We start from the raw sequence: 12,512 nt of genomic DNA, 5'->3' as shown, positions 1-12,512 counted from the left end.
GGAAATGGGCGAGAGGGAGGGAGAGGGAGGGAGAGAGAAGGCGGAGAGGGCAGAAGGGAACAAGTAGAGGGAAATGTCATGTTCATTTATTTACCCATGAGAGTAAGGATGTCACCTCTAAATCATTCCTGCCCTTGGAAGCTGTCTGGAAAGCTGTAGTGAGCTTCCACGCAACTGCCTCTCCAGGGGGCTCTCTGTCACCCAAACGACCACTTTCAGGAAATGGGAAGGAGACCTTAAACCAAACAATAGCCTTCCTCTATTCTTTGGCCCGCAGTTAATTCTGCCTGCCATCCAAGTGAATTGGAAAAGGCCTTGTGCTGTGATGTTGCTTGCTTGCACGTCGCCTGGAAAGGGTGGAATGGTAGAAGCTAATACAGGCTTAGGTTTGTTGGGTGGGGGGTTCCCTCCCCTCCCCCTCCTGCGGCTTCCACCTGGGCGGGTGAGTCATGTAACTTTCCTGAGAATAAAGCTGTGTATGTGTTCAACAACACAGCCATGCAGCCTTGCAGAAGGGCCAAAACCGAATAATTTCGGTTCATTAAAGCGTATTAAGGATTACAAAAACCGAATAAATTCGGTTCTAAAAAAAAAATAAAAAAATAAAAGTTTTTTTTTTTTGAAAATTTTTTTTTGAATTTTTTTTTTGGGACCCCATCAAATCTAGTGAACATGATTTCAATCGCGATTTTGCATGTTCCACCCCCATACAACCCCATCTAACATACAGGGCAGCCATGTTTGTTTACATAACATGTAAAACATAATGGCGATTATCTCAAGAATGCCTGAACGGATTTCCAATCGGATTTTTTTGTTTGAAAGCTGTGAACAAACTGCACAAATCCACTCCAATGCAATCCAGGATTGCATTGGATTTTTTAGAGCTCATTCTTCTCTGTTTTTTTCCCATGCATGAGGTGTGCAAGGTTTAATCATGGCTAAGTTGACGAAAATAAGGCTTCTAAAATGCTTGGTAGCCAATAGCTAACTTCAAGCTAACTTCATCCTCTTCCTGTACATGCACAAAGGAAAGTGTTCAGGCAAGTCATGGCTGCAGGGCTTCTGCATATACCAGCATATCTCTATGGGATTTTCCTTGGCACCTGGGCGCCCTCTAGTGGTAAAATGGGTGGCACTTAAGTGCAGATTTTCAGTTTTGGAAAAGGGGTGGAGAAATGCACCCTCCAACTGTTTTCTGGGTGTGTGGAATCTGTTGCTGGTTCGTCACCGTTGCATTATTGTGGTTTTCCTATTCTTGCTATTATTATTGCAAACTGTGTGTGAGCGGGTGAAATAACATTGACAGCTGACGAAAGCTTGCCCTGGCAGTTTAGCAACGGTTGCTAAGTTAGCAAACTCAATGTTTGCCTACTTATTATGACATTCCCAGAATAGAGATGCTAGGATTCAAGTGTTTTTTAATGGGGTAATTGTTTGATACATAGATGATAGTCGGGGGCGTTAAGGATATTTTGCGCTAATCAGTCTAAAAGTGCAACATTTTGCACAGATGTAGCTCAAGGCATGCTCTAATGATTTAGCTAGGGTGCCCGAGTCGGTGACCTTCAGGGTCACCACAGCGGCCAAATCAAGTTGGGCTCCCATTGACTTTCTATACAGGAGGAAAATACCCAGAAAAACATTTGTTTTCTGGTTATTTAAGTAGGATCTGAGGGGTCTAACTAGGGGTTTGTCATGATGCTGAATCCATTGCAAGCATTTGTTTTGCACAAAAAACATTCCTTGGGCTAGCAATGGCCTCAGAAAACGATGCATGTATGGGTGACTGAGCAACTGAGCATTCATGTTAGTCGGAGGCCTTAGGGTTTTTTTTCTCGTGCTAATCAGTCTAAAAGCGCCAAATTTTGCACAGATGTAGCCCAGGGCATGCTCTAATGATTTAGCTAGGGCGCCCGAGTCGGCGACCTTTGGGGTCACCACAGCTCCAGAAAACACCCACAAAACTCTGAAAAGTGATGACTCATCACTTTTCAAACAAATGCTTGCAATGGATTCAGCATCATGACAAACCCTAACCCTAGTTAGACCCCTCACATCCTACTTAAATACCCAGAAAAAAAGTGTTTTTCTGGGTATTTTCCTCCTGTATTGAAAGTCGATGGGAGCCCAACTTGATTTGGCCGCAGTGGCAACCCCGAATGTCGCAGACTCGGGCGCCCTAGCTAAATCATTAGAGCATGCCCTGGGCTACATCTGTTCAAAATTTGGCGCTTTTAGACTAATTAGCACGAAATTACCATGTCATCTCCCTAACGCCCCCGACTATGAGTAAAAGAAAAGTGTTTCTGTGGCATACTTTGACTTAAGACCCCCTCACCCCCTGTCTCTGTCTCTCTGTCTCTCGCTCTCCTTCTGTCCCTCTCCCTCTGTCTGTCTGCCTCTCTCTCTCTCTCTCTCTCTCTCTCTCTCTCTCTCTCTCTCTCTGTCAGGGTTGAATGAATGCCTGATCAACAACGGCGGCTGTTCCCACATCTGCATGGACCGACCCATCGGCTTTGAGTGCCAGTGTCCCACCGGCTACCAGCTGCTGGATAAGAAAACATGTGGCGGTGAGTGAACCGATAAACTGCACACACCCATAGTGTTATACATAATGCTTGTGTAAGTGTGTGTGTGTGCTGTGAGAGTGTGAGTGTGTGCCATGCAGCTATGGTTATGTATTACCTTGTATTACCTTGCTTACTGTAAATCGCTCACCTAAGAGGGTCTGCTAAATAGCTAAAATGTAAATTGTTGTGCATGTATCATCAACTGGACAAGAAAGGACATCTTCTATCTCCGTTGCGTCCGGGTGGCACAGGGCTAAAGTACCTGCCTGTCACTGTGGAGCCTGGGGTTCGATTCCTACAAGGTCTTATCACTTGCCATACAGCCATTGGCACACACACACACACACACACACAGACTGCATGACCTTCACAGTGTCCTTCACACCTTATTCTTTAGCCCATCCCCATCCCTTCACACCTGTAGAAAGATTCTGTTAAAGGGGCCCCACCATGAATTTCTAATTTTAATTTTTTTTCTTGTTTTTTGGTCTTCCCAGTGTATCTTCCAGCCCCCCAAAAAGCCCATTCATTAACTCTAAGCCTTGCCTTTCATTTCAGTGATTTTCTAAGTGAGTCCGAACGGTTCTCTCCTGAAATGAGGACTGGTGTGAGGTCACACCTGGGCCCATTTCCTATTGGCCCCCCTCAAGACGAGGGTGGTACTTTTTGGGAGTCTATATTCTATTGAGACTATATATATGAGGTGGAACCATGAGGTAAAGTGGTACTAAAATTGGAACGATACAGAGAAGATTACGATTGACTCTACATGGTTCTCATCGTGGTTCTCTAATATTCTCTGTATCGTTCCAATTTTAGTCCAAAGACGGCGCCCCGTTGCCAGCAAAGGGCAATTTTGCATTGCATCTGAAACGGCTTGGAATTGGAGACAGACAGAACATGACATTTCAATATCCGAGTGGTTGTTTAGGCTAAAACCTATATAAAACTGTATTATGGAGAAATATTTATATAAAATATTCATTTTGAAAAGCATGGTGGGGCCCCTTTAAATGCTTTAGCTAAGAAAAACCAGTGCCAAAGCCTGGGGCCTGTGCCTTTTTATTTTTATTTTTGTCACTCTGAACGGCAACTTTTTAATGACCAGTTTGCGGAACAGACTTTTTAATGACCAGCGCTGCAGTTGCAGCCCTGGTCATTAAAAAATATCCATATTTAATTCAACCATTATTCTCCTGACAAAAAGACTAAGTCATTCCAAGGTGAAACTGCCTTTGGCGCAATCGCCCTTAAAGAGCCTCTGTCTGTCTGTCTGTCTGTCTGTCTGTCTGCCTGTCTGTCTGTCTGTCTGTCTGTCTGTCTGTCTGTCTGTCTGTCTGTCTGTTGGTTCCTCTCTGTGTGTCTGCCACTATATCCAGTACTGTCTATTTCCCTGTCCATATTAATGTGGATACATTTAAACCCCTTTTCCCCCCTTTTTTCTTACTGCATCGCTCAGTAGGAGGCTAGTCTATAAGACGTGTGTGTGTGTCCGTCTTCTGCTGTCTGGGGCTTATCTCGTAAATCCTTGGACGGATTCGCACCACATTTCTTGATGGACAAAAATGTACTGTATCATTTCAAAAACGTGGATGAATTTAAAATCTCTGTCCTTCAACAAGTAACACCGCTTGATGGAAATGGTTATTGTTTTGGCAATTCAATGTGGACTGGGAACTTGCTATTGTAGGGGAGAAAATGGGAAAAAAGAGAAAAGAAAAACAAAATAGTTTTGTGTGGAAAATGTCTGTCATTCCCTCTCTGACACACTTGATATAATACCGACCCCCAGATGCGTGCTTGTCTACTTTGTACACAGTAAACTTCTGAGTGTTAAGTTAACTCAGAGAGTGTACAAATGGAACCAAAATGGACCTGTACACTCTCTGAGCTATCTTAACACTCTATGTGCTAATTATAATTTGCAATAATATGCAATTCTCATGTCTCAGGGGTCATTTTTGTAATATAATGCCAGCTAATTCAGTGAGATTATAGCGATTGTAAGCGTCTTATCTAGACGCCTTTCTCCATCCCCTGCTGATAAGTGTTCTTCTGGTGTCTCCAGACATTGATGAGTGCGAGAACCCAGATGCTTGCAGCCAGATCTGCATCAACTACAAGGGGGACTTCAAGTGCGAGTGCTATGAAGGTTATGAAATGGATCCTGTCTCCAAGACCTGCAAGGCAGAAGGCAAGTAGCACTGATAAGCCATTAACAACCCAGAATCCTAGCTGGTGATGATACAAATAACATTTTATACTGTGAGGCACTATGAATATAGGTAGGCATTTGCTATCAGATGGGATAAAAAAAAGCTTCTGCTGAAAAAACAAAGTATGTGGCTTGTCTTCCTTTTTTTAATTTTAGGTGGGAAATAAGCCATGCTCAATCTTGATTACAATGATGGCAGTTTGTAAATATTCAGGATTTCCATAGTGGAAACAGTAGCTACAGTACATGTGTACTACCCTCTGACTAAAATACATATTCATTGAACATGTCAAGTATAACACAAAGTTAAGACATACTTACAAATTACAAATATGAGAAAAGGCTATTCAGTGGATCACATGAAACACGGTTTGCGCTGAGAAGTGTGTAAGTGTGTGTGTGTGTGTGTGTGTGTGTGTGTGTGTGTGTGTGTGTGTGTGTGTGTGTGTATACATATATAGTTATAAAATATGTAATATTAATTAATGTGCACAACAGCACATATAATTAGCAGGCTTAGTGAGAAGACCAGTTCCCCTGTCAGTGCCACGCTCCTTGTTTCGTAATCTCAAACAAACTAGCCTTGTTGTAACTTATCATTGCTTTGCTACTGTTTGTGGACACAACAAAGTTGCGTAATTACAGTACTCCACCTCGGGCAACCTTAACACATAAGCTTGGTCGCTGGGATCTACGTCCCATATCCAGGAGGGGCAGTCATGCAGTGATTGACTAGTATGTTTCAGGGAAACACCATTGTTCAGTCTATGTTCAACTTCAACTTTAACAGTGACATACTGTATATAGGGTTGGGTAATTAACCAAAATAATATTTCAAATCCCACATTTCGAACAAATAACTGCCTTGATGTGTAGGTTAATCGAATAATAATCGAGAAGCACGATTTTGGTTGATTTTCTTGGTGCACGTTGTGTACATTCATCAGAATGTACACACAAAGTTAGATTTTATTTATTATTATGTTTTATATACAGTAATTGACTAAATCATATGTCAAATAGCCATGTTCTTTCCTGTACTAAAGTATTACCTAATTCCTATTATAAGTGTATTTTTGCCATCTACTGTAGTTTCACAGTAGATTTACATTTACTGTGCTGTTCTTATGGGTAATTTCCTGATAACTGAACTATTAGCATCTGGTTTCTGGTTTGCATGTGCTTTACTTACTATGATCTATTTTGTAATTACAATACATTAATTGGGCATTCTGGGATCTGTCCTAACAATAAGAATCATTAATTTCTTTCTAACGCTTGCACCTGTTATAGTATTTATTTTGTTCCTTAGTACGCAAATGTACCTACAGTACTTTGTCATTACTCACACTAAATATGTATTTGGATACTTTCCTAATAACTACAGTATATTTGACATCTAGTCTACTGCCAGGCTTCCATGTACAGTGCTTACTAGGAAATGATGTAGTACTATCCGTTTCCTATGGGCACTTTACTTTGCCCAGTACCTATAATGGATTACTATCAGGGGTCTGTAAAATAAAGGGTTGCCAATAAATCATATCTGTAGAATGTATGACGTGGCTAATAAGCACCACAGTTTAATGAGGAAACTCACTCAGTGTGACTGCCCTTTCGGGATATGGGATTTAGACTCTACCATCTGTCATGGGCACGAGCGTGTCATGGCATTTCCCACTATGTAAAGCTTAATTTATGATCTGTCGCGCAACGGTGCCACGTGGCAGAAATAACAGACCTACAAGCGCACAACACATCACATCCGCCACGTGTTGTGAGCTTGTGGGTCGGCTATTTTCAACACGGGAAACCGCCGTGCGGTGAAGTATGAATCGGGCTTAAGACCGAGCTGTGCTCAGTGACTGTCAGCGTGACGCGCTTGGTCATCCTGAAGGGTGTCCTAATTAGGCCTGTAATTCCTCAGCGGGTACCTGGCTGGCTGGGTCACGCTAATTGTGGCAAATTTAATTTTGAACGTCTGCTTGTTCGCGACAGCCCACGGACCGGTTGGACAACAAAGTTTACTGCAAAGAGGTCAATTGATTTTTCCGGCCATCTAATAGCCCCATTATGGAGAGGATTACTGGGAGAGAGGCCAGTTGTCATCTTTAGATTTAATTGTACCCCAGCAAGAAAGTTAATTTCTTAATTGGCGGGAAGGCGCGAGTGTCACGCTTAATGTTTTGCCGGAGGCTGACGACTGTTGGAATCTCATTTCCCTCAATTAAACTCTGCTAATTTCATACAACATGGATAATTGTGGATTTGTGTGGATGTGGGTGTGTATCATTGCTGACAGATAGAAACCATCTCCATATTAGATGTTTTTATGTTTTTATTTCATAAATTACAGTAATGCCCTATTATACTTTGTCATTATGACAAATAGCCGATCTACAAACTCACAACATGCTGTGATACAACATGCTTAGAGAGCTCTTATTTTGGAGACAGAAAAAGAGAGTAACCTGCAGCAACGGTCTGCTGGGCCGAGAATCGACCCTGGGACTCGCTGTCAGGCATCAGAGCTTGATTGATACATGCCTCCACTCGATCTATCGCTGGCACCAAGACCTGCTTTTCCCCCTTTTTTTTAAGATTCAGAAAAAGAATAGTCATGCCATTTGGAAAGTGGTTCAGTCAGTTTTATTTGTACGCATTAAACCAATGAAAATATTAACAAGAGCTTGTGACTAAAATAATAATTGGATACATTGGAATACAGGTTATTTTTTCCATTTCCTGAAAAGTAATAGTTTTGGACATGCAATGTTTCTGTCCGACAGCGACGATAGCTAATTTTTGTGTCTGTGTTTTGGCAAGTGTGTATCCGTACAGTGTGTGTTGCTTGTGTCGGGCATATGGGGTGAAGAAGGAAGTAAAACTGCTGGCTGCCTCAGTCCCAAGCAGGGAAGGCAGACTCCATGGAGAATGCAGCAGACAAATAGCACTTCTTCAGGCCAGCTGAAACCGCGCTGCCGCTGCAGTGACACCTCATAAAACCAGCAGCACCGAGTCCTCCCCAGAAATATCATTATTGTGGCAGGCGCTCTCTGAAAGCACTTAGTTGGGATAAGCATTGTCATTGTTCACAGGCTGGGCTTGGAGAGCACAGGCCACGGCGAGAGAGAGAGTGAGAGAGAGAGAGAGAGAGAGAGAGAGAGAGAGAGAGAGACCGAGAAAGAGTGAAAAGCACGAGTGCAAAACTATCACGAGACCGCAATTGAGGCTGTCTGTCAAAGCAAGGTGAGCGGAGAGGAAACCGAGATGAGCAAGCCATTATTAATGAGGGAATTTCAGAACTGCTTCCAGAGATAACTGGCAACTACCCTATTACTGTACCGTTGTGTTAGAGTGAGCTGAGCTCAATATAGATGTTACTGTAACATCTATCACAGAGGGAAAACTGCAGCTGCTAGCCAGGAGAGACTTAGACAAAAACACGTCAGTGGCTAAACCTGATTTATATTCTGTTGTATGACACGGTCGCTCAGCGCATGTTACGTTCTTTAGCTATTCTTTTAAGTGAGCGACACTGGTATACAGTTACAGTACGGTGACGTAAGAATAGTAGTGTATCTGTTTCTGTATTTAGCATTTAGCTTTTCTGTCTGTGAGTCACATGGAAGTAAACATGAGTTTGAGGCTAATTAGTGTTCCGTTCATTTGCGTATATAAGGAGAGGTTGAGAGATTTCAAAGTTGTTGTCGTAGCCCAGTGGGTATTCAGAAAATTGAGCCAATTTATCTGTTGATGTTGTTTGGCTTGCAGTTTGGCAGGAAAGTAATGGAAGAAAGTTGATGACCCGGCTGTTTCTTTTTCTTTCTCATCAACCCTCGGTGGAAATCACTGTAAAGTGCAAATTGAGTCCTGATTGTTTGTGTGTGAGTGTGTGTGTTTCTGTGTCTGTCTTAATGTGAAATGTGGAGTGAAATGAGTGGAAGAGTGTTAACTGTGGAATGTTTGTATGTGCGTGTGTGTGTGTTACTGTGAAATGGTTTGAGTGAGAAGACATACATGATGAATGTGTGTGCGTGGGCGTGTGTGTGTGTGTGTTCAGTGTTGCATACCTACAGTATCTATCATACTGTACCTCCCTGCCTGTGTGTGAGTTGATGCTGTTATTTGAAGGAATTTACAATAAGAAAAGCACTTAACTAGCTAGGTTTCTATAAATCTGTCTTTTGAGACTTTAACGTGGGCTCTGATCCAGAAAAGTTGGGGAACCACTGCAGTAAAGGCAGTAATATGGAGTGTTTTGCTGACATATTGTACACGCACCTGTGCTTCATCGCTGCATCCTCACAGTTCACAGCTTACAGCATTCTCAAAGTTTGATTACCTTATTGACACATGGATTACATGGATTGCCTTGGCGAAGTCTAGGTATCAAGATAGCCAGACGGCTGTCTGGCGATGTGATCTCAGATGCCATTTCAGTCTTAACACTGAAAAAGGTTTTGGCTGTGTTGATTCCTCTGGTGGTTGTACATACTAAAATAAGGGGAAAGAAGAAAGTTGAGATGGGTAACTTTTAAAGTCCCTGTGGGGATATCTGGTCTTTACAACAGCAAGGGAGAGCCTTCTGTTGTAGGGTAATAACAAAAATACAATTAAAACATTTATCAACTTTAAAAGAAAAAGAAAAAAGAAAAAAAGATCTTATGTTGTTGTGTCTTTACAGGTATAGATGTATCCTTCCACAGCAACCCAGGGATAACATTAAAAATTGTTTGTTTTATATCAGACCCCCCGACCCCCGAGAGTCTACGGTCAAATACATATTAATTTAGGGGACCTTGACACGAAAAGCTTTGTGAACCACTGCTCAACAACATCAAACTTTCCTTCCAGGGAAGGGCCCCTGCCTGTTCTTCACCAACCGCCATGAGATCCGTCGCATGGACCTGGTGAAGAAAGACTACAGTCAGCTGGTGTCCAACCAGAAGAACGCTGTGGCTCTGGACCTGGACGTGGCTAACAACCGCATCTTCTGGTGTGACCGCTTCCACCGAAAGATCTACAGGTATGATCTACAAACACTGGGTCGGGACATCATTATTATTTCTTTTGTGAAGTGTTCTCAGTGGCAGTTAAAATTCGGGCAGTTGTATTTTGGATTATCGTAAATGTAGTGGAGTCAAAAGTACAATACTTGTCTTGTAGTGGAGTGGAACTATCAAAAAATGTATAATAATACTCACATAACGTACAGACACTCAAAAATGTACAGTACTCAAGTAAATGTACTTTGTTGCTGTCCTCCACTGCGATTAAGTGTATGACAGTGAGTGAAGATATGGGAGTCTGCAGCAGCCTTTTCTCCCCGGAGATATTCCTAATTGGAACGCTGCCTTCTTTTTATAAAAATGGAAAGTCTTCAGGGAGAACTGACCCCTCCTCCTGTACAGGTTGTGTCAGTGACACTTGCGTTCACCAGCACCTCCTAACGCCTCTTACCAGGTTACAAGGTCCAATTTATTAGCTAGTCTCTCAAGGTGAGGCCTCATCTGTAATGACTAAGAGTGATGCTAACCCATGAATGAACCTGCTCCGAGGATGGCTCAAGGCTGTGACTTCCTCCAGATTTAGCTTTAGAATAGAACTGCCGGATAATGAGGGTGATCAGATGTCCTGAGGAATTCAGGGCAGTCCCAAATTAAGAGCAATTGTCCTAAATTCTGATTAGTTATAGCCTAATAAAGTCTGTAGCCTACGTGAATCATGGCTGTTTGCACAGTTGTGCAGTGAATTGATACAAACAAAGCTACTCACGCTGATGATGCATAGCTACGATGTTCAACTAAAATGTCCCATTACTGCTGTCATCCAGCAGCCACAAATGTGGAGGAGAGTGGACTGAGGAGGGAAATATTGTGTCAACAGCACTATAACATTAACACGTGTGCCTGCTCTTTTCCCTTTTTTGTATTCTAGATGAAGATAGCAGAAGTTGTGATGATGTTGACGATGCTCTACAAATAAAGTGCTTGACTGTAAACTTGGTCTTTGTAAAAAAGGAACGTCTTGCAGGTGCTGTATAGTGACTGGGCAAATTTTTTGTAAACTCAGCATGAACAACCGCTGCTATGCGGAAGGATCCTACTGGTAGGTCGGTCAGGGACGAGTCAGAAGGCTGTTCTGTTTCTTCCCCTTCCTTCTCTTAATTCCCTCCCTCTCCGCATTTCCTTGAACCCGTACTCCCTTTTCTCCACCCTTCTCCATCCAACGTCTATCGTCCCTCTTCTATAATAATGGCCTGTCTCTTTGACATTCCTTCCTCTCTCTTGCAGTGCCTTCATCCACGAGGCTAGCGATCCATCTCTGCATGTCCCCCTGGTGGACAGCTCCCTGCGCTCCCCTGAGGGCCTGGCGCTGGACTGGCTCCAGCACAACCTGTACTGGACTGACTCTGGGGACAAGTCCATCTCCGTGGCGTCTGTTGACGGCTCTAAGAGACGTGTTCTCATCAGTACCGAGCTCAGCGAGCCCAGAGCCATAGTCCTGGACCCCCACCAAGGGTAAACAAGCATGGGATATGTGTGGCATCTGTGTGTGTGTTGCTTTGTCCAGGTCTTGTAGGGTATTATACAGTATATTAAGTGTTTGTATGTGCATGCATGTTTGTTTAGGTTAGGGTAATGGTCATTACATGTGATTGTACATTGACAGCTTTGGCCATTATTTCCATGGTCATTACAATATTACCGAAAGTAGTTTGTCATTGTTGCTTGCAATTAGTTTTTTTTTCCTCCATTGACTGTTTTTGGCAAGACTTTTGATTTGAATCCTTGTGACAACATGACATAACTATACATTAGTGGATTTTGTCCTTTTTGTCTTTTGCTGAGAGACTCAAGCACCTCTCCCTTGCTCCAACATGGATGGTGTGCATGAACACTGTTGTCCAGAATTAAATAATTATTTTACACTTTTTTCGACAAATTGCAGTTGATTACTATTGATCCTAGCCTAAAGTCAAATATTGCCATTATGTTTACCAATGATAGAATATGACCTTCTCACATGAGAAAAAGTGAACTGACCTACTGAGGTATTAGTTTGGTGAAAGGTCAAAGTTCTGACAAATCTATTGATAATAATTTTAATTATAACACCAGCGCCATCATTACACTATTAATGTCACACATCCCTGCCTAGAGGCAGCCTGCGCTCCACCAGGGGGTACACCATAGTTTGGGAATCCCTGACTTTGTCTCTGGTTTTACAGTTTTATGTTTCCCCTTTCTCTCTCTCTAAAAGTTGGAAGAGTGTTTTAATCTTGATATAAAGCACATATTTTCTATTACATTTCTAGATAAAGTATTTCCCTTTCTTTCATGACCCGCTCTGGTGTGATATACCGAACCCCAGTTTGATAAGTCCACCACTCTTTATTCCTCATGAACCCCAGATCTATGGATATGTTGCATTGCGGTAGTTCAGGCAGGCACAGAAGTCAAGCTGGTCCCACGCTCATTCATCCTCCAATCACATACTGTACACCCACGATACTAATGGTTCGGTTACAGCTAGGCAATTAACGCCTGAGATGCCTTACAGCTAAGGGCTCAAGGCTTAGCAAAAGCTTTTCCCTAGCAGCCGTCATAGCGCTAAATGGGGGCATGGACCAAAGAAATATGTGAACGGACATGACTCTCATTCTAAGGCCTGATTTACACTGCAGCCAAATCCAGCCTGAATCTGATCTGTGTCAAATC

General features: G+C 42.6%; 2 protein-coding genes across 2 annotated transcripts in view; both read left to right on the top strand.

Moving 5' to 3' along the window:
* The window catches only part of LOC308284765 (histone H3.2), a gene marked incomplete at its 3' end in the record, with an annotated part of 219,755 nt that overhangs the window by 82,230 nt on the left and 125,013 nt on the right, over nt 1-12,512 (top strand). The window lies entirely within an intron of this gene.
* The window catches only part of LOC308284957 (low-density lipoprotein receptor-related protein 8-like), a gene marked incomplete at both ends in the record, with an annotated part of 109,187 nt that overhangs the window by 76,110 nt on the left and 20,565 nt on the right, over nt 1-12,512 (top strand). Inside the window, 4 exons of the mRNA XM_080725679.1 lie at nt 2,454-2,573; nt 4,642-4,767; nt 9,646-9,817; nt 11,085-11,312. Of these exons, the coding sequence (XP_080581805.1) occupies nt 2,454-2,573; nt 4,642-4,767; nt 9,646-9,817; nt 11,085-11,312 (646 nt within the window). The remainder of the gene's footprint in view (nt 1-2,453; nt 2,574-4,641; nt 4,768-9,645; nt 9,818-11,084; nt 11,313-12,512) is intronic.

The sequence above is a fragment of the Nannobrachium achirus genome, assembly GCF_963921795.1.
Source record: "Nannobrachium achirus genome assembly, chromosome: 5".
NCBI classification, from domain to species: Eukaryota; Metazoa; Chordata; class Actinopteri; order Myctophiformes; family Myctophidae; genus Nannobrachium; species Nannobrachium achirus.
Note: the sequence above shows the minus strand (reverse complement) of the source record. Positions and strands in the feature narration are given on the sequence as shown.